The 22,917-nt window shown below is 41.5% G+C and overlaps 1 protein-coding gene and 1 long non-coding RNA gene across 2 annotated transcripts in view; one reads left to right on the top strand and one right to left on the bottom strand.

Annotated features, from left to right (window-relative positions):
* Positions 1 to 22,917, bottom strand: part of ELMOD1 (ELMO domain containing 1) — a 91,127-nt gene that overhangs the window by 18,033 nt on the left and 50,177 nt on the right. Inside the window, exons 3-7 of the mRNA XM_042957825.1 lie at positions 21,244 to 21,342; positions 10,453 to 10,598; positions 10,066 to 10,094; positions 8,927 to 9,024; positions 4,695 to 4,824 (exon numbers count right to left, since the gene is read on the bottom strand). Of these exons, the coding sequence (XP_042813759.1) occupies positions 4,695 to 4,824; positions 8,927 to 9,024; positions 10,066 to 10,094; positions 10,453 to 10,598; positions 21,244 to 21,260 (420 nt within the window). The 5' untranslated portion in view covers positions 21,261 to 21,342. The remainder of the gene's footprint in view (positions 1 to 4,694; positions 4,825 to 8,926; positions 9,025 to 10,065; positions 10,095 to 10,452; positions 10,599 to 21,243; positions 21,343 to 22,917) is intronic.
* The window catches only part of LOC122231021, a 73,499-nt gene that overhangs the window by 40,264 nt on the left and 10,318 nt on the right, over positions 1 to 22,917 (top strand). The gene's annotated exons all lie outside the window — the stretch shown is intronic.

Below are 22,917 nucleotides of genomic sequence, written 5' to 3'. Positions count from 1 at the left end.
ATAGAGAACAGTAATACACAAGCAGCTTCCTTTATAGTAAAATGTCACGTATCTGACACAGGATAGAACATAATATTCAATGAAAGGAAACACTAACCAAAAAAGATACAATTCAAGGGATACATTATGTTAGTAGCACAACAGATGGATGCAGGCTGAACTATGAGAGGGGCTCCTGGGCGGCTCAGTGGGTTAAGTGTCTGACTCTTGATTTTGGCTCAGGTCATGATCTCAAGGTTTGTGAGATCCAGCCCCATGTTGGGCTTGGTGCTGAGCCTGGGGGCTGCTTGGGATTTTCTCTCTTTCCCTCACTCTCTGCCCCCCGCCCCGCCAGTAAATAAACATATGAAAAATAAATAAAGGGTGAGAGAAAAATTTCAGAGGAAAGAAAGTGTATCTATCAGCCTTGAAAGCAAAGTAGCAAACATGAGCATAAGAAATCGTCTTATAACACCCAGATGAGAATTTGCCAGTGCTCTGCATTCATCAAGACAGAAAATGTTTGAGTTCAACAAGAGTCCTAAAAAATGAGAGAAAAGGTCTCTTTTTCCTCTAGGAACTGATTTGAGTGCTATCACAATGAAAAAAGCAAGAACAAAGGGGAACAGTTTGTAAAGCTCATCACATTCATTTGACTAATAACTGGAAGTAATCTCAGGGCCCTACACAGTTTAAAAATCTCTGGGTTCACTGAGTGAGTAGAGTGAAATGGCAAAAGCAAACATTTCATTTCTATAGGAAGGTGATAAACCTCATTCATTGGGGCAATACTTAGTTTAGGGGAGTAAGAAGTTTGAATAATAAAATGCTTAAAAAAGAAATTCCACTTTAATAATTTTATGTATCGTGACAGATTGGACTAATGGCTAAAAAGTGTTCTTAATTATGTTCTTAATCCTATCTGCTTTAATAAGGGTCACTTTCTCAGAAAATGAAAAGTCGATTATGCTAAAGTACTTATATAAAGTGCTACCATGGGTATATTTCCTGTGAGAATACTTGAGCTACTGGGTTCTCTTCTGATAGACAGGCTATTCTCTGAAAAAGTAAGGGTAGGAGGCAGGCTGGCCCTGAAGGATGAGGTCATTTCTGGCGTGTCGGGAGCTGACCAGAAATCCGAATGAAGGCAGTGGGCCTCTGACGAGGGGTGCCCTGAGGAACTCAGCCATCTAAACTGTGCTGTTGGGAGTGCAGTTACTACAAAGCCACTTGCCAGGGCAGGAGACCAGAGACAGAGAGGGTGATTCCTGTGCCGGATGACAAGTTGGGTGTGGAAGCTGCACTCTGAGTCACACCGTCCTCTGTCACGGCCCTGGCGCTGCTTAACTCTGTTCTCTTTGCACTGAGCCTTTGACACAAGCTTGTTTCAGCACTTTCTCCTTGTCTTAGGTCTGCTGCAGAACAGCAAGGCAGGGGTGCTTGTGGCTCAGTTTGTTAAGCATACAACTCTTGATTTCAGCTCAGGTCATGATCTCACGGTTCATGAGGTCGAGCCCTGCATTGGGCTCTGCACTGACAGCTTGGATTCTCTCTGTCTCTCTCTCAAAATATCTAGACACTTAAAAAAAAGAAGAGCAAGGACAAGGCCGTTTGTCTGTCCACCCATTCATTCGAGGAGAAGCCGCTTCTCACCAAGGCCACCATGGGATTATCTCTTCCCAACAAGAGAGGATCTTTCAATTCTAGGCCATATTTTTTTCTATTAGGTACATGAATCCACATAAAATTTTCCCTTTATTATTTATGTGGTTTAGCAAATGTTTAATAGAAATGTCCATTTGAATAGTTCATATGGACAGTGCTGTGTGAACATAAGGTGATGTTTTTCATTTTCGTCTCAGCCAATGTTTAAATGATCCTAAAATCCAGATTTTTTTTATACTTTAAGACTCTGAGTATAAGCACTGATGATGGTCTCCCACGTTTATAAGTCGGAGCACTTAAACAATATGGCTAATCTATTACCAGAGCTTCTAAATCAGAGGTTGGCAAACTTTGTCTGTAAAGGGCCAGATATTAAATATTTTAGGCTTTGGTGGCCATATGGTCACCCTCCAATTACTTCACTTTGCCATTGTCGTACAGAAGCAGCTACAGACAATGAGTGGACATGTTCCAACAAAACTTTATTTACAAAGAAGGGTGGCAGCCACATTTGGCCCACAGGCTTTAGTTTGCTGACTCTTGCCCTAAAAGTTTTATGGAGTAGGTAACAAGGGTATTATTGTCCATTTTAAAGATAAAGACGCCAATATCAGGGAGTTAAACACAAACCATGGGCCAGCCTCTGGAAATACAAATGGGAACAAGACACGGGCTCTCCGTTGAGAGGCAGCGTGGAGCCCTTCCTTACCACGTGAGCTTGTGCAGTACGTAACTGCCCAGCCTCATTTTCCTCATCTGAAAATGGGGATAATGGCAGTATCTCACCACAAGGTTATTGTGACCATTAAATGAAATGATGTTGTAAAACATTTACTGTAAAGGTTAACATGTGCTAAACATTCACTGAATGTTTTATGATTACTGTTTTTATTATCATACTTGGAATGTGAATAAACCGAAGAAGAGAATAGAGATCGCGCTCCGAGGTGTTCCTGGGGAGACTGGAGAAGATTTCAAAATTGAACGGATAAGGATTTCTAAAAAGAGCTGGCTTTTGTGGTGAGAATAGGTCATAGAGGGAACCGCATGAGCAAATGCCTGGGTGTATGGGATGGCATGGCCTGTTGTGGGTCAGCTGAATGACTGAGTGTGGTGGATACAGGAGATACAGCTTGGAGAAATAGACTGGAAAGCATCCAGAATGCCACGTTAAGAAGCCTGGGCTTTGTTGTGGCAGACACAGGGAAGCTGAAGTTTTTAACCTAGCGAATAACATGACTAGACAATCCCTCCGGCAGTATTTTAGAAGACGGAAGGGAGGAAGCTAACACTTAGTGGCAGAATTAAAAGGCTATTATAACAACCCAAGCTGGAGATGATGCTGGAATAAGCTGGTGGGCATGGAAAACATTTAAGAGATATTTTGAGGGATCTGTCTGGATAGGGTTTAGTGATTTTTTGTAGATGCATAGTATGTCCCAAGTTCGCTTGCAAGCCACTTAAGCGTAAAAAAGATGCCTTTCCTCAAAGTGCCTGGCACAATAGCGGACAGTCCTTGTTGTATAACTTACTGGCTGTGTGGATCAGAGTCTGGACTGAAATGCTTGTAGTCTGCTCAGCTGCAAAGTTACAAACCATCACCTTACCTCTTACAGCTGTGACAATAAAAAAATAACACATACAGAATCAAATCATGACCAGAGATGAAAGGTATGTCATAAAAGTTCTTGACTTTTAGTATCCAGTGAACCACAGTGATTCATGCATTCACCTGTATTTGTTGAAAACCTGCTATGTGCCAGCACACACACACGCTACGGATCAGCTAAGACAGTACAGCAGGCACACACACAACGGATCAGCTAACACAGAGCACCGCAGGCACCCAAATGTCTGAATCTGAAGGCATCACGGCACTCTAAGGAAACCTTCAGCTGCTTGTGGCCACTCTTAATTCCACCATCTTGTTTCTCTTTCATTCCCCTCTTGTTTCTCACCTTGAAGTCGTTTTAATTGAACTTGACTACTTCGATCGGAACATAGAATGGAAAAGGCAATAAAATGAAGTTTATTTAGCCCAGTAGGTTAGGCAAATTTAAGCAGAGCAGAAATGGAAGAAGAAAACTACTGCAAAGAATGAAGCTTCTTTTAGCCTTAGGGATTCACATCAGCTACAGCACAAATTAGCAGAGACCAGTGAGTCATCTGCTTACGTATTTACATACACAGAAACACGGCAGGATGCATTCTTAAAATTACAGCTCCTAGTGACACGTTTCAATAAAGTTAAGGCAGCTAACCCAATGTTTTCTTCCAATTTCGTTAGCGTCTTTTTGTATCCTAGCAAAGACAAGGAAGCACTCCATCTTAAAAAGCATCTGTTTTCAGAAGTGAATTGAGAAAATATTTTAGATGAATAGTTCTGAAGGTTGGTCTTAATTTCTTAAGCTCCAGATTCAGTGTGGAGGTCAAGTTTTATTGGTATTTCATAACGCACCGTCAGATCATACGAGATTTTTAAGTTTTTACTTGGACAGCCAGAACTGTATATTGCTCTTCTAACAGTTTTAATAAACCAGGTATAAACCTTAACCTCCTCTTCTAATACTCTCCGAGTTACATGAATAAATAATCAGCAATAAGATCTTAGGTAATTTCCCAGGAGGGCTATTGCCAAAGCAGAAACCAACTTCATCTTCTTTGATGTCTATTAAAAGTCATAAATGGAAATCCCCGGTCACTCTTGGACAAGTGCTGTTTCTCCTCCTGGCTTTCAATACAGCTAAACAGCCTAAACGTGAGCCAGATACAAGAGCTCAGAGAAATCACCTGTGATGTTCTCCGATTACCAAAAAAAAAAAAAAAAAAAAAAAGGACCTTACATTTAACTTCTCCCATGAGTTTTCTCAGGAAGAATTTGCCTCCCACATCTGAACCAGCAAGAAAAGTAGGCTTTACCAACCGGGCACAGTGCCCACGTCTCACTCGTCTTTGTACCCTCCCCGTCTGAGCAGCGTCTAGCACTTGGCAGGTGCTTGGTGGACATGAGCTGACCTAAGTGAAGGACTGAAATGTGTTCGAGGTCTAACCTTCAACAGCATTTCTTCATGTTGGGGGTTATCAGAATCGTACGGTTCTCTGCGCAGTTTTTCCACATCTGCAATAAGGTTTCTGTAGCCAACAATTTGCAGGAGGCAAGCCTGAAGAGAGATTCCCAGCCTAAGGTGTTCAAAAACAGAAGAAACACACGTGAGGAAAAACAAAACAGATATTTTAGCATTTGTTCACTGGTTGTGTGCGTAATAGGACTTTTCATAATATAAAATGGAGGAAATTTTCACATGGGGTGTATTTATTCATTTAGTTATTTTCTTCACATTTTTGTTTAAATTTTAGTTAGTTAGCATACAGTGCAGTATTGGTTTCAGGAGTAGAATCCAGTGACTCATCCCTTATATTCAACACCCGGTGCTCATCACAACAAGTGTCCTCCTCAGTGCCCATCACCCATCTAGCCCATCCCCCACCCACCTCCCTCCATCAACCCTCAGTCACACAGGATATATTTAATTGAAGCCCAGTTTTTCTTTCTTTCCTTCTCTCTCTCCTTCCTTCCTTCCTTCCTCCCTCCCTCCCTTCCTTTTTCTTTTCCTTTCCTTTCCTTTCCTTTCCTTTCCTTTCTTTTCTTTTCTTTCTCTCTTTCTCTCTTTTTTCTTTCAACATAGAGCCATACTTAGTTTATTTAGAAAAATAAAGGAATGCAACATTTCCTGTGCTGGTCTCATAACCACTTCTTACTTGAGTAGAAGCACAGTTTCTTTTTTTTAAAAAAAATTTTTTTTTCAACGTTTTTTATTTATTTTTGGGACAGAGAGAGACAGAGCATGAACAGGGGAGGGGCAGAGAGAGAGGGAGACACAGAATCTGAAACAGGCTCCAGGCTCCAAGCCATCAGCCCAGAGCCCGACGCGGGGCTCGAACTCACAGACCGCGAGATCGTGACCTGGCTGAAGTCGGACGCTTAACCGACTGCGCCACCCAGGCGCCCCTAGAAGCACAGTTTCTTACCAAAGCTCCACATGGATAGACAGTTGAAGAACTTGGCTAAAAGTTTCGTCTCCTTCTGGCCATTTCTTAAGCCAAGTTGCAACAATATGGTTTAAAAAACAAGGGAGTTCTTTTTGCAGGTGATTTAAGTAAGATGTAGAAAATATAAGTGATCATGAGTTCGTAGGGACCCGTTAGCCCTGCCCCCCACCAGGCGGCTGTAACCAGAAGCACCTTACATGTGTGTGAGAGTGTCAGCCCTCAGTGGTAAGAAAATTCACAACAACAACACAAAACAACAAAAGCGCTTCTTCTTGGGAGCATCCCTGGCAGATGAGGCAAAGCCAAGAGGAAAAGCTGACTACAAAACTTCCCACTCCATTCTGACTCGCTCTTTGTCTGAAGCCTTTTTCTCTGAAACAAAATGTGCCTTCCTTATTACCAGGTGGTTCCAAGTTTGTTCTCTGAGGAAATTAATTTCCAACTTTCCCCTGCCACGACTGTTTAAGACAGCGATTCTCCCTTGTAGTCTGATCTTCAGTGCTAAAAAAAGGGCCCTATTCCTTCAGTTCCCTCTCATGGGACACGGTTGTCACATGTTTTACCATCTTGCACAGTCTTCTCTGAATGGATACTGTTTGAATAACGGCCCCCTTAAAACATATCACCCAGACAGAAAACAGTCCGGCAAGGGTGATACACAGAGGATCACTAGCTACTTTCTGTGATCACAACACAGCAGGTGAAACACCGTCTCCTTAAGTAGTCACAGAACAAATTTATCCAACAGGTGGCTAAATAGTCACCGAGATCCTTGTTCACATAAACAACTTTCGTGCAAATTATTCTCCCGTGCTTGTTTGATGGCATTTTTAAATCTAGAGGTAGGGTTTCACATTTATGCATTCCTGGTAAGTTTCTTTACGGTCATTCACTTTTGTGGCTCAAAGATTGTTTAACACTGGGAGCCACAGAGAATTTCACATCTTAGGATGGCATACCTATTCCATACTTAGAGTGCAGGGTCAGATAACCCAAATGCGAAACTTAAATAAAACTGTTCAGTGAAATGGCCATTATAATTATTCGTTACCACAGCGCCAAGAAAACCGAATCAGATTTAAATTTAGGAAAAGGGCACAGTGGCACTGGTCACCTTGAGAATCAGCGTAGGCCTGAGAGGAGAGTTAATTTGGAGGAAGAGAGCGAGAGAAGTAAAACGGGATGGAGCAAGAGGAGACGATTCCATGTTTACTGTAGTCATTTTTCATCTTGAAAAAAAAAATGTAATTAAAACCAAATGTGGTTAAAATTACAGAAGCAGCCCAAGGGTCCACCTGTAGACGAAGGGATAAAGAACATGTGGTATCCGGACAGTGGAGTATTACTCAGCCATAAAAGGGATGAGATCTTGCCATTTGCAACAACATGGATGCATCTACAGAGTATAATGCTAAGTGAAATAAGTCCTCTCATGGGACACGGTTGTCACATGTTTTACCATCTTGCACAGTCTTCTCTGAATGGATACTGTTTGAATAAACAGAGAGGGGCGCCTGGGTGGCTCAGTCGGTTAAGCGTCTGACTCTTGATCTCAGCTTGGGGCATGATCCCAGAGTTCATGGGATTGAGCCCGTGTCAGGCTCTGCGCTCAAAGTGTGGAGCCTTCTCGGGACTCCCTCTTTCTCTGCTCCTCCCCTGCTTTCTCTCTCTCAAAATAAACAAGCAAACTTTTTAAAAAGTCAGAGAAAGACAAACACCATATGGTTTCACTCATATATGGAATTTAAGAAACCAAACAAAGGGAAAAAATGAGACCAACCGAAAAAATGTACACCTGAAGCTGATAGGACGTTGTATGTTAACTACCCTGGAATTAAAATCAAAAAAAGAAGTGCGGTTAAAAGAAGGAATGGCTTGACAGATTAGAAAATATTTCCCTCAGCCTTTTCTATTTCCTGATTTTTTCCAGAAATTGAATTTCTAAAAATCACATTTTGTCATGTCAGTGTAGAAAAAAAGCACTGAAGCCCACACTGAGATGTAAAAACACATGCTACCGCTTATGAGGGTCCCCCCCCCCAAAAGGAAATCACAAGAATAGAGGGCAAGGAAATGCTTCTTGAATGAAACATAACTTTCACAGAAGAGACAGAGAAGATCTGCTATTAAATCTAACCCAGTCTCCAAATATGATTGTGAGTCTCATATCCCTCATGCCCAACCGCACTCTTAAATTTTTGGTTCAACTTCGTTTAATAATGAATTGCCTTCTTATTACCTTCCCAAAGAAATAAAATATGTGTCAGAGGTTTCAAAAAGACATTTGCCGTATGATTAAATCACCCTTCATGACTGAATAAGGAACAGACACCCAGTTAGCTGAAGTGTCTGCGGAAGGATGCTCTGGAGACCATGTGGAGATGGAATTTTGTGATGAGCCCCCATTAGTCCCCAGAATCCCTCCAAGAGACAGCCCTATACGGAGCGCACTCTGACGTTCCCTTCAACCACAGCTCCCCGTCTTTAGCAATTAGAAGCCTTTCTCAGCGATAACATGCGAAGTTCCCGCCTATCACATCCGAAAGACAGGTTGATTGTTACCTACCTAAACTGTCTCTAAATATACCTGCACCAGAACTCATTCTGCCCAACATCCTTAGCCCAAAATTTCACCGAGAAACTCCTGTACCCGATGGAAAATATAAAGCTAATTTTAAACATCACGTACGATGCCAAATGCATTTTAATATTTCCAAGATAAGATGACTGAATCACAAAGTTCTAAAGGCTTCATATAAAAACCATCTATCCCTCCCACACACGCCAGTCTCCTTGACAAGCATTAAGACCCGTCGCCAACATTATCAGCCTGTCATAAACTGGAGGAATATTTTTGATGGAGCAGATCCACTTAGGCACATTTACAAGGTGAACATTTACTGTTCATGTAAAATAGGCGTCGCCCGAGCGACTGCTGCTAAATGGGCTCCCCGGATTTCACCTTCTGATAGTAGGGCATCCATCAGATTTCTCACATTCATGGCATCTCAGAAGCCTACGCATAAATCATGACAAAAGTACAGAGTTGCTGCTGTTTACAAATATGAAAAAGGCACCTTTTCCCCTTATTTTTCATCTGAAAGTCAGAAACATTGCAGATGATTGTGGGGGTGGGGGCACAGAGAGGGAGAGCATGCCAGCGAGCTCAGCTCTACAGAAGTGCTAAATGCATGCCCTGCACTCTGTGTTTACATCATAAATACATTCTTACTGTGGATTTATGTCGGGGTTAATTTTTTTCAGTTCCATGATGTCTTCTATAGTTTTTTCAATAGCATCAGGGTGAACACTCACGGAAGTCTGCAGCAGCTGGAAAAACACGTTTCAGTCAGTTCCCTTGTCACGAGCATCAGTGGCTTAAGTGGGGTCTCTTTAGATGGGGGCTTCAAGTATTTGCTTAGAACTTCTAAATGAGACTAAGCTAGAACTAAGCTAAAAGCAAAAATTGATTTAGTGTTTGAATTCTAGAAAATTAGACATTTTCACAATAGGGGGAGTGCAATTTTCCTGATTAAGATAATTAACATAAAGCAGAAATACATAAGTTTTTTGTCCTATTTACTTTTTTTCAAGATCCTTATATTGAAACATAGCTTATTTTTCTGACCCAGTGTATATGGTTTCCATTGTTAATGGGCAGTATGCCTATGAGTGAGTGAAGCACATAGTCTTAAGGATATCAAATTAAATAATAATACTCAAGAATCTTGAAAAAAACCCCAGATTTTTCTTTTTTATGTGGATGCTTAACTGTATGCTGTGATAGCTAGCATAGTGGCTTCTCTGATTTTCTTGGGAAATTTTGAGTATAAAATTAAGTGATTTGGGGCATCTGGGTTGCTCAGTTAACATTCTGACTCTTGATTTCAGCTCAGTCATGATCTCATGTTTCATGAGTTCAAGCCCCACATCAGGCTCTGTGCTGATGGTGCGGAGCCTGCTTGGGATTCTCTCTCTCCCTCTTGCTTTGCCTCTCCCCTGCTCACGCTCACTCTACCTCTCTCTCAAAAAATAAACTTTTTAAAAAAGTTTTTTTTTAAAAAAAGTTTTTTAAAAAAGTACTTTTTAAAAAAGTTTTTTTTTAAGTTTTTTAAAAAAGTTCTTTTTAAAAAAAGAGGACGAATTCAACAATGAAGTAATACTGCGTCATAAATCTGCCTAGAAATTCACATTCGGTGGCTGCTCTCGTGTCATCAAGAGTATAATGGCTTGTAATGAGGAAACCAATCTTTTTTCTCAGTTTGCATTGCCATTCGTATATATTTGTTTGTTAAAACGTTTACTTTTTGATGATGGAGGTAAGCCTCCAAGTGAAAAGTTGTTGAAAGATACAGAAACGGTTTCACTTACCTTACTTTTTGAATCCCTCAGTGATGTTTCTGTAGAAGTGACAATAAAAAAGCCATGAAAAAATGACATTTACAAGGGGCTTAAAATTACTAAAAACAGGGGTACCTGGGTGGCTCAGTCACTTAAGTGTCTAACTCTGGATTTTGGCTCAGGTCATGGTCTCATGGTCATGAGAGTGAGCCCCGTAACGAGCTCTGTGCTGGGCACGGAGCCTGCTTGGGATTCTCTCTCTCTCCCTCTCCCTCTGCCCCTCCCCTGTGCGTGTGTGTGCGCTCTCCCTCTCTCTCTCCCTCTCTATCAGAAGAAATTACCATACACAAATATAACGTGCTGCACCCACAATCCCATCAAGCTTACATTTTGCTCACTTCTTTGTTTCATACTTACCGATTTTCATGGTTCTAGAAGCCCCAGGCTTGGTACTGTAACAGATCCGTTGCAGTTCACATCTTCCAGTCAGCTTCCTCATTACAAATTTTAGGCAGCGCCACAAAAATTTACAGTAAAAATACAGGCACACCTGGAACAACATTCTGTCAAAGACAAAAGACAGCACCCTTCCAATAGAACTCTGGAAGAGAATGGAAAGCGGCCACCACCAGCAGGAAAAGCCCAGAAAAAAATCAACCATTAGACTTCTGGGTTTGCAGTCATATTCATTTCCCTGCTCCCGTGTTATTGTACTTGGCACAGCTACAAAACCCATTTTTGGGAGGGAAGCCCACTGTCTGTGAGGATGCACTTACTATGACTGCAGGCAACTCTAGAAGGCCCTATATTCTGGTTGAATTTGATATTCCAAACACCGAGGGGGACACACAGCCAAGAATCCTTTCTTTTCTTACCTTTGCCTAAAAACCTCATGAAAATGAATCAGTACCATGTAAACAGTACGTCTGTGTTTTGGAGTTGCCCCTCCCGTAGCCACGGGGAAGAACGAGCCATGGCTGAACTCGCCTCCTGCCGCTGTAGACAGCCCCTCAGCTGGCCCTGCTCCAGGTGCAGCCCCTCCTTAGTGCCTGCTTTGACCCTTCCCTCGCTCTCATTCTTTCCCCCGCCTGTCTGCTTTCCATTAGGCGCCGTTGTCCCCCTTGAGGACTCGGTTGTGTGCCACCTGTCTTCTCTGCTGCCGCTTCTCGCACTTGTCAGAAGGCAAGTTCATTGAACAAGTAGGGTGACCTTCAGTTCGTCAGCCTTCTCTGATTTAAACCTTCCCCTGACTCCACCTCTTGACAAGCTTGTTCTTGGCTCCCGTTAAACGAGGTTTGCCTTAGAGCAGCCCAGTAATTCCTCAACAAACCAGGAAGCATCTAGTCACCAATCGTGTCCTTACATCTCTGGCACATGTGGACTTGTGTTTTATGCTGACTTTTATTTTTAACTTTTTTAAATGTTTATTTTTTGACACAGAGAGTGAGAGTGAGACAGAGTGTGAATAGTGTAGGGGCAGAGAGAGAGGGAGACAGAATCCGAAGCAGGCTCCAGGCTCTGAGCTGTCACCACAGAGCCTCATGTGGGGCTCGAACTCACGAACCACGAGATCATGACCTGAGATGAAGCTGGACGTTTTAACCAGCTGAGCCACCCAGGCGCCCCTTATTTTATTTTTAATATGTGAATATCTACTACTTCATGACACTGTTTAGAGTCTCAACCTGACTCAAGCTACAGAGGTAAAGAGGACTTCTCGTCCAGGAACTTATATTCAATCTATGTCTGCATACCGCGCATTCCTAGGAGGCAGAATTATTTATAGAACTTCCTGTCAGTGTCATTTCTAAAAGATGTTTCTTTTTCTCAAATGTTCACTGATTCCCTCCAGCCCTACCCTAAGGTGATCCAGGGTCACGCAGGTGAATGAGAGTTGTTAACTAGTAGCCTTAGTGATGTGATCCATCCGTGAATATGAACCGTCACCTTGATTGTGTTCCTTTGCTTAATTGCTCTGGCTCTAATGTCTTGAACAGCCTGTGTTAAAAATAAAAATTCTAGTAGGCTAATGTGTACAAGAGCTTGGAATCTGTATCATATAAATGCATAGGGAATGGAGGAAACAGTAAGTAACCAAACTGCTACAGTAAGACAACACAATGGAATCCTTTGTTGGTAATGGAATTATGTTCTAGGATATCAAATAACATGAGAAAATGTCATGATATGCTTACAAATAGGAAAAATTAGGAAGAGACATACATGAAATGATCGACTTTAGGTTTTAGAAAACTCTAATGCTGGGGTACCTGGGTGGCTCGGTCAGTTAAGTGTCTGACTCTTGATCTCGGCTCAGGTCATGATCTCATGGTTTGGGAGTTCTAGCCCTGTATTACTGGGCTCTGTGTTGATCCCAAGCCTGCTTGGGATTCTGTCTCTCCTTCTCTCTGCCCCTCTCCTGCTTGTGCTCTCTCTCAAATAAATAAACTTTAAAAAGTCAAAAAAAAAGGAAACTGTTAAAAAAAATCTAATGGTGATGTCTGAACAAGGAGAAAAAGACACTGGATAGACACAGATGTTAACAGTGGTATTAATGGGTAAAGGAATTATGAGTACTTTTGACTTTCAATTTTCACTAAGTATATTTTCATTTTTTGTATCAGTACATTTTATTTTATTTAATAAAAAAGGCTATAACAATTAAAATGTATAAATGATCACCAAAAGCCATTACAAGAGTGTATATAAGATTTCTACGTGAAGTCAGTTAGCTTGTGCTGAAAGATAAAAAAAAATGGATTTACTACCTTTTAAAGTCTGAAATTCAGCTGTTTTAGTCACATACATCCTAAGATCTATTATGATTTAAAAAAAAAAAGGTAACCTAAATATAAATTGAGTGGAACATCTTAATTAGATGCATGAGAAATTTTATGAAACTTGAGCTTTCTCTCGGGAAAAAAAAAAATTCCGTTTTTCCAACTACTAGATAGCTATGCCAGCAGAGAGGATTGAGCAGTATCTTTGTTAGCTGGTGATGGGCCAGCTGGTATTGCTGTTACTGGTGGGCTTTATTCCTGCGACGAAGTCGAGGATAAAAGCTTCCCGTGACCGGTCCTTCTGGGGCCCAGGGAGCTTGCTTACAGCACGTGGGCCGGCTCCTCAGATGAAGCCTCGTAGTCCTCGAGCCAGGACTCCATGACAGTCAGGTTCTTGGGGACAAAGGGTTCTGATCAGTCAGGGGTACCTTTGTATTTACTCTGCTTAGGGTACGAGGCACCAGACCATTTTATAGCTCAAATTAAACTAGAAAGTTTCCCTCATACAACGTCTCCATCAGATCCATACAGAGACGTGGCTTGAGGCCTAGCCGTGTCCTCGGAGGGGCAGGAGGTGTCCACGTGGACAGTGGCATCTAGCCCATCTGTAATTTCTCCCGCTGCCTCCTTGCCCATGAGAAGAAAACGCCTGGGGAACTGTTTTGCATTAAGACAGTCTTACATAAAAGGAGAGAAAAGACATCATGTTCTGTTTGCTCTGATCTTTTCTGTTTCCAGCTCCCCTGAGGCTCACACTGTCAAAGACAGGGAGACCCGTCGTAGTCGGAGAGCTCCAGCGACGGGCTGGCGATGCTGCCTCATGTGTCAGGGCTCGGCACTCTCTGGGGTCTGTCACATCCCTCTCACGCAGCCACACAACCAGTGTCACAGGTTGTGAAAGAGAAATGCCCACTTCCATCACGGAGTGAAATTTATACACTGCTTCTTTACCTTTTTGTAATTTCTAGGCCAGGAGTCCTGATAATTATATTATTTATTAAGAATATATTTTAGCTCTTTTCCTAATGGGCCCAGACACCCACAAGTATCTCATTAAAAGGCCAGCTTGCTGTGCTAGCACTGTATATTTTCTTGCTCTGCTATCTACATACTGTATATTTTTTCAAGCCAGATCATTAGATCAAACAGTATTTTGACAGATATAATGTATTTTGTAATTAGATCATAAACCTAAGGCAGAGATTTCAGAGATGGAAATGCCAGTGGTGCCTTTTACTTTGGAAGCCTCGTTTTGATGGCAGACACCACATCCAGCTTGTTTCTGTGAGAAAGGACCAGATCAGCAAAGCTTCCGTAGGATGACTGTTCTTCACCATCAGCTGTTGTCAGGGGCTCACTTTTTAAACCTATTTTTGGACCTATTGAAGTCCCTAAATCATAAAGTTGATGAAAAAACTCCTGACGGTCCAGGGAGAATAAACATAATTAAATATTTTGGGAGAATGTTCATAAGTTCATTTGGCATGTGTACCCTGAAAAGGAAGAAGTTAAGAAATGCATCCTTAAATGCTTTTTAAGTCCACCAGTGGCTGGTTTAGGAGAAAAGAAAGGAAGTTCTCTTCCTACTCTTCGAATGAGAATTACAGCCACACCCTCTCCACCATCCGAACTCTATATTCAGGGGCTTTATAATTCTGCTTGTTTTTTTTTTCCCTCCTGGCCTAAATCATCAAAATGAGAAGCTTAATTTTAGGTAGGGGAGTCTTTCGCTTTTTTTCTTCATAACGCTAGACTTTGTTTTCTTACTTGTGATGGAAGATTCTCAACTTACTACTGAAAGGATCTACTACCTTTTGTAGGAACAGCCACAAAATTCTCAAGACTACTGGAAGAAAATCCAGATTAAAACTGGCTCCTGTTTTAATAGCCACATGCATAGACAGCAGTTTTTGTGTTTGATCCCGTTGTTTCTTTTTTTAATCACAGCATTTTGAGAGTGTTCCAGAAGGACTTACTGTGGCTTCCTAACTAACATCAATGTGTTGCACAAGCACTGGGAAAAGCTGATTTAATAATAAGAACTCCTTACACATGTTTCATTTCCAATATTTTCTATTACAACCATTTATTAGTATGCTCTAGAGTGACGTTTATGGTTGAGGTCACAGCGGTGTTTTTCCACAAGCCAATTATGGCCGCTTTTATTATTTCACATTCATTCCCTAGCTTGAACCAGAATAGCCATCCAAAGTAAGTTATTCAAAATGGATCATATCTCTAACACCAGATAAAAGAGAGCTCCTGTCTTGTGGTGCTTTGTTAGAGGAATGCACTCAGCAGGGATGGGACCATTGAAGCAGGACAATCACCTAGAACCACGGAGCCCCGGCCTGCGGGCTGAGGGGGTGCGGGTACCTGTGGTGCAACACTACGCCATCATCTTAAGTTTGTGACTGACGTCTTCTTTTGGAATAATAAGAGAAAAGTGGCTTATTTTGAACAGTTTCAATGAGTTTGCTAATGAAAGTTAATTCTTGCTTGAAGAAATCCTGTAATAAATAAGAAGTACACTACTGGTGAGGAAGGACACATAAAATAATCACGGTTCTTGATTCAAACCATAGTTGCCTAAACAAAACACTTTTCATCTGAACGGCCATAGAGAACAACAAACCGCTCAATGTTTCCAACATTTCATTCATTTTCTAAAACGATGTTTGAAAAATTTTAGAAAAGGGGCGCCTGGGTGGCTCAGTCGGTTAAGCATCCGACTTCGGCTCAGTTCATAATCCCACAGTCCGTGAGTTCGAGCCCCGCGTCGGGCTCTGTGCTGACAGCTCGGAACCTGGAGCCTGTTTCAGATTCTGTGTCTCCCTCTCTCTGACCCTCCCTTGTTCATGCTCTGTCTCTCTCTGTCTCAAAAATAAATAAACATTAAAAAAAAAAAGAAAAATTTTAGAAAAAAAAATTCTATTGAGGTTCCTAACTAGGGCTACTGGCAATCAATTGGGAATTAACTTGTCAATAGGGGTTTGGCCTAGTAAATGGGCCCCTCTCTACAATGAGCTTCCTAGTAGCAAGAGAAACTGGAGTAGACTTGATGCATGAACTGGTAATAGTAAATCACAAAGAAACTATTTGTGGGCCCTTAGAAGAACAAGAATAATTCCCCGCCTTGGACAGCGGTGAGACCCAGTGCTCCGTCTGGGAGGTGGGTCCCCTGGTCTTTTCCATCATTATTTATCTGAAGAGATAACACTGCCTTTGAAAAGTAGTGGGTATAAACTTATCATGGATTGGCACTATTTCAAATTCTATTGCTACAGCAAAGGGCACTGTTTTTACTTTCCAGGGAAATTTTATCTGAGGGCGTAGAGACCAAGAGCGGACGGAGGGATAACTAAAACAATAAATACTGGGGCGCCTGGGTGGCTCAGTCGGTTAGGCGTCCGACTTCAACTCAGGTCACGATCTCGCGGTCCGTGAGTTCGAGCCCCGCATCAGGCTCTGGGCTGATGGCTTGGAGCCTGGAGCCTGCTTCGGATTCTGTGTCTCCCTCTCTCTCTGCCCCTCCCCCGCTCATGCTCTGTCTCTCTCTGTCTCAAAAATAAATATTTAAAAAAATGAAAACAATAAATAATGGCTTATCCTTTTTTCATTTCAAAGAAAAGGAGGCATGGGCTTATCTTGATTTATTGATGACTCACTACTCTATAAAAATTTGATGCTTGAATACATACATTTTATAAAACTTACTTATTTTTTTTATAAAACTTATTTTTAAGATTCAGATTTTTTGTTTTTCTGTTTGGAGAATACTTATATTGACTTATTTGTAAGGCAATCAACAAACACATTATACTTTGACATTTAAAAAGCATTTTTAAAAAGAAACTAAAAAGACTACTTAAACATAATCTCAAATATAAACTTTTATTGTAGATAAAAATATTTTAAAGAGAACGAAAAGTAAATCTATTAATAAAAGAAAGTCATCATCCATAATAGGCCTCAAAATGTTCTAGAGGGGAGAAGGAGTGGGCCTGTTACTGTTATGGATTCACTGCATAAGAGAATTTTTAAAAATGTGTAGTAACCGTCAGGAGCAGGGTAGAGGATGTTCTCAGTATTATGAATAAATTAATTTCTGTTGAGTTAAAGATCTAGAGTAGTTGCAGGAAAGAGATTGGACATGAATTGGTGGGGGGAAAATGACAGATGGTCACTGAAAGGTAGTTTACAGATACAAAACGAGAAGACAGGCTGTGCAGGACAGGACAGGGCGTGGGGGCTGGCACAGGGTGTGGCAGGGGGAAGAAGGGAATGTGAGTCAAGAGCTTAGTTTCACTGCAAATCACATGCCATCCCTGTCCACAAAGAACTTCCAGTCTGGTAAGGAAAATGACCGTAAAAACAAGAACAGTGTGACAGTCCTCTCCAAGAAATCGCCCAGAGTGTTAGTTAGGCAAAGGAGAGAAAGTACCTTCCTGTGAGACTGGATGGGGAAAGCCCACCCCCGCTGACCTGATCATCCTAATAAGGAGGCAAAAACAATGGGGAACATGAGGGCGCCCCCCCCCCCCTTCGGAACAAAAGACAAACATACAAGAGTGAAGGAAGTGAAATTCAAACTGACACTGAGTATCCCTGGCCTCATGCTCTGGAGGACGAGCTTCATGAAAGTGAAGTGGCCCAAGGGGTGGCCTTGAAAATCTCACCCACAGGAAACTGCCTAGAACACCTTTCAGGCTAGCATATTTCAACAAGGGTGTGGAAACAGTTTGTTGTTGCTGTTTTGTTTTAGCACAGGGAACAAAATAATTTAAAATATGTGTGTGTGTAGGTGCACATGTGTGTGTTCTTGTGTGTGCACGTCATATGCGTGCATGCATATTTATGTACATACATATATGGTAACGCATGCGTGTCGGCGATCACAGTCCTTCTTACTTGTGACTTCTGTGTCCATGGGCCTAGCACATTCTCCCTAGCAAGTGGTAGGTTCCTTTAGAGCAGAGGCCACCTCGTGTTTCCTGTCATATCCCCCACAATGCCTCACCACAGGCACACATGAGGACTCTGCAGAAATGATGAGAAACAGCTTTGAGGTCAGGCGGGCCTCGTTCAAATATCTGTGTGCCCCTGGATGAGGTACTTCACCTTGCGAAGCCTTCTTGCCCTGCTCTGTACTATGGGATAGCGATTCGTACTTTATTACAATTGTAATAAAGAGAAAGTAAGAATTAAAAATGTGGTACAGTACTGGAATTATTAGCAGTATGTGCTCACTAAATGAATCAGTGGACAGAGATACTAATCAAGTGTGAATGACTTAAAAAACCAATTTACAGTATTTTTTGCTAATTGGGAGCCTTAATTTACCTAATGACGGCAGCAAAATACTCTTTGTTCCCCTCAGTTGCTTTACAGTCAGGACTTGGGTGTAACTTTGTTTTATTTCTCAAAAGTTCTCCCAAGAAGGTGGGAGTGTGACAAATACATTCCCTGTCTTCTGCCCAAGGAAGGAAGGTACGCAGTGAAGTCCACAGCCAAGAAAGTGAGACCCTGAGGCTGGGATAGTTGGAAGCAATCATTTATATGGGGTGACTTAAAAGATTCCCTTGGGGCGCCTGGGTGGCTCAGCATCTGACTCTTGATTTCGGCTTAGGTCATGATCCCACAGTTGCTGAGATTGAGCACCACATTGGGCTCTGTGCTGGCAGCATGGAGCCTGCTTGGGATTCTCTCTCTTCCTCTCTCTCTGCCCCTCCTCCCCTCAAAATAAATAAACTTAAAAGATTCGCTTTATTAGAAAATTTCAAAATTAATACTGTTCTGATTACTGTAAAAAACATAATTTCAGTAAGCCATCCCTGTTAATAAAATATGTAAACTAAACCCTAAGCCTCAGTTCTGTTTGGGGCTCAAAAAGTGCCCCCTCTTTTTCTGATCACACATAAACACACTTTCTTCTCCCTTTTATCTTTGTATTTTTTTAATGCAGACCATGGCTAAAAGTCACTGAGTGACCACAGGCTACTTATCCATTATCCTGTATCTACTCTTACTTTAATTTAAAATACACCTTTCAGCTTGCTATACTAATCCTGGAGCATTTATTTCTAACATATAATATTTTTTTAATCAAATATTTTCTCCACTCTGTATTGCTCTAAGTGGTACACCATTAATAGGTCCGATTGCAGCAGTGAGCTAGAAAGAGTGGAGTTGGGTACCATGTAACTTATATGTGGATTAAAATCCATTTTTTCCACAGCTCGGTTTAAGATTAACCTCGTTTCTTCTGGAGCTATAGCTGAAGTGTTTCATTCTAGAACAACTCAGAGGTTGACAGATTCACCACTCTGTGGGCTTTTAAATAATGCTGGATTCTTCTCAGAATCAGTTCCTTATTCTGCATAATGTATTGCTGAGCTCAGGAATAAATGCCTAATTTGTTCAGGCTATGCTTACATAACCTCTTTGGTTCAAGTGAAAAGATTGTCAAAATTGCCCCACGTCTGTGGGAAGGGACTACAGTGGGGAGAAAAGGCAATCTAAGTGACCCGATAGGGTTTGCAATTCAGGGTTATTACTCCTTGCCCTGTTGCCCTTCCAGATTCCATAAACACCAACGTATAATGAATACACACACATTATAACTTACTAAGAAGCATTAAAAACACAAACGAAGGTCAAAAGCAACGATCAACTAAGGACAGCAGTGATCGAGTTTCCTTTTATGACTTCAAAACCAAAGGTCAATGAAAATCCTCAAGTTTCTTTCTTGATACGTAATCTGTTACCCTAGCTTCAGTGTCATATAAATAATTGATGTCAAGTAATATGTATAAAATATGTGTCCCGTTAGAAGAATTTAGATCAGAACACCTAAGTGACTGGGACATGCCAGTTCTGTTATTCTTGGCACTGGCCTGTGTGAAGTGACAGCAGATTCTTACCACGCCACATCTCAATCTCAAACACAAAGTAATTGTAAGATACTCCAGTCTCTCCTAAACCCAGTGTTGCGGCTGTTCAGCTTAAGAGAAAACAGAAACAAGTGCTGCCATTTCTCCCGAAATGGCTGGTTTTGAGGCTGCTCAAGTTTTTCTAAAGTAAGAGCCTGAAGAGGAAATCCTACTAGTACTGTAAGTCTTGCCACAGACGTCATCACTATCATCTCCCCCTTTGCAAAAGGAGCTCCTGACCTCTCAGCTCCGTGTAACCCGAAAGCTTTCTACAACGAGAAGACACCATGTTTACATTCGGGAGGGATTCCTAAATACCAATTTTTCGTGAATGTGTAAACAGGTGGGTTAATTCCCATGGCAACCAAAACCATGTCAGGTCAGTGCTCTGCTGGCCAATGTCTTAGTGCTTTTCCAAGTACTGTCCTTTTGCACAGCTGAGATACACAGGCTGAGGACTATTCTGTACAGTCAGTCGAAACCTAATGCCTGTAAACGGTTTAATAGTGACCTCCTGAGAGCTTTCATACTTCTAAGACCCCACCAAAACAGTGAGTTGCACACAAAGGGATGTAGGTGTTCCAGACACAGTGATGCAACCAAAATCAGTGAGGAAAAGAAAATCGTAAATGGCAGCCACTGAAAGAAACCATTTTCTCAAAGAATTAAGCCCACCAGGGGCCAGTATGTGTAATAGAGGTAGCCCATCTTGGGGAAAAGAAACTCAATCTTCTGGAAAGTGTGTACTGCTTTCTAACTTTGGGGGCCAGAATAACTTTGGAGACTATTTTGTCATATTTTAATAAGATGTAACATTTCTCTGGGAATTTCATTAGATTGTGAATGGCAGTTAAATACTCGTAAAAATAATTATAATCATAGGTCCAGACAAATGGCTTTCAAAACAAAACAGTATCACCTCACAACGCACCAGCATATATGTTACTCTATACAGCACAATCTTGAGGGAACCAATGGTTAATGTAGATTTCAGAGGCATCAGGAGTCAGGAGGAACAAAAGCTTAGAATATTTTTTTTTTTTAACCAAAAAGGAACATTTGAAAATGCCCGCATGGATGGCCAGCCAACCAAAATTTAAATTAAGGGATATTTAAAATTACTTTTTCTCAGGAAAATAATTCTATACAAATTATATTGATTACTTGGCTACTAATCCCTCAAACCTCATCCTAAATGCTTTAGAGACACATGGCATCCAGGTTGTCCAAAGCACACCTGCCCCAGGCTTTGACGCCTGTGCTGCCTTACAGTCTTGTGTCCCGTCCTGCTGCTAAGTGCTCCGTTGTATCTGTTTGCAGACGGGGTAGCAGAGGAACCTGCGACCAAATTATTCTTAGCCAAAGTACAATACTGTTTGATGCAATCCTAAGAGACCTGGATATAGGATCACAAATGGTGAACAGGAATATTATCCTAATTGGGAAGGAAGTTTCTCCATTTTAGAGAGCTCAACCAGGGAACCATAAATACTTACCGCAGGAAGTGCTTCATTGTGCCGGTGTTGATTAGGTGTTATCCACACTGTCCCCAAGGAGCTGCTTCCAAATTTGCCTTTGTCAGCGTTAAGTGTCAGCTGTGGGAACAAATTTAATATATTTACTATTAATGGAGCTGGAAATCCCAAGCCTGAGATTTCTGCTTACCATAGTAAGCAGACAGAAAGCACCCAGAACGTTATCAATCGAACTGCTCACATAGCAATCCAGTTTGGTGGATGGAGATCATGGCCAAAGGCTTTTACTTTGTAATGACATAATTAGCCTTTCATTGTAAGTCCCTTGATGGGGAAATAATTAGTTTCATAAACAATCTCTTCAATAGTGAGCTTTTTCTCCATTTTGAGTATTGTTCCTGTATTTTTAAAATTTATCTTATTTTTACTTTTTTTTAAAGTAGGCTCCACACCCAATGTGGGACTTGAACTCACAACCCTGAGTCGGGTGCTCTACTGACTGAGCCAGCCAGGTGTCCCTGTTCCTATATTCTGAAGAACAGTATTTGTAAGAAAAATAGAAATGAAGAATCATATTATCCTAATTTTTTTAGAATCATATTATCCATAATTATCCTAATTTCCAGATATTTGGTAATCTTAAATCTGGCAACCTCAGCCTTCCAGAAGTACAACTTGAAAATAATTAGAAGCAACTGGTAATGTCTTTAAGCTAAAAATCAGATGTTAAAGAGCCAAGCCCTCCAAACAAATGAATCCTATGTCCCCGGCCCTGTTCTGTTTTTTTTTTTTTTTTTTTTTTTTTTTTTTGCACTGTGAACAAAACCGTGAGATTTTCTATTTGTCTAGCCGTTTCCAGTTTCCAGTTTGCTTTCACGAAGTCTGCAGAGTATTGGTCTTCTTCCCCCCACAAGGAGGAAGCGCAGTTTCAAGTCGGGATGAGACAGAAAGGTACAGACCAGAGAAGAGAGTGGCTGGAAGCCACAGAGACAAGAGACGAGCGGAGCCCCAGCTGCCCCGGCCAGGCAGGCGAGGAGCTGAGTGTACAGATGGTGGCTGAGGGCGGAGACACAACGACCGGCCAGGACAGTCTGGGAATGTGGGCAGCTCAGACCGAAGATGAGCCAGGTTTTTCTTTAATACATATGCTTCTGTAGCTGTTCCATGAATGCTTGAAAAAAAAGTGTCTGCACATCAGCTTAAGATTGTGGTTGCTTCTGGGAGGGGAGGGCAGGGTTTAGGACTGGGGAAAAGGCCACTGGGGGAAAATGACCTTCAACTTCAAGTGTTTTATTTCTTAACATGGATCTGAGGTAAAACAAAGCAGAAAAACATTGGCTTATTTTGGGTGGTGGGAAGATACATTAGTCTTTGTGCTTTTTGTGGTTTCTAAAAATGGATCCAGTTTTTCTGAAAAATTGTTAGTACTTACCCAGAGCCCAGATCATGGGTGTGCATATAGTTTACAATAAAGGGAACCAGGGCTCCTTGGAGAAATGGCTGATTCTAGGGCTGGGGCAAGGAATATTCAAGATCAGCCTGAAATGTCTTGTGCCAGAAAGTAAGGGAGTGCTCAAAAGAAATCGAGGATATATCAAATAAACACAGGAGCCAACTAAAAAGCTCCCAATGGCCAAAGCTGGAACCACTTAAGTAACAAAATATTGGATTATTGCCCAAAGTATAAAATAAATA

This window comes from Panthera tigris, chromosome D1, assembly GCF_018350195.1.
Source record: "Panthera tigris isolate Pti1 chromosome D1, P.tigris_Pti1_mat1.1, whole genome shotgun sequence".
NCBI classification, from domain to species: domain Eukaryota; kingdom Metazoa; phylum Chordata; class Mammalia; order Carnivora; family Felidae; genus Panthera; species Panthera tigris.
This window is presented reverse-complemented; position numbering and strand designations above follow the sequence as displayed.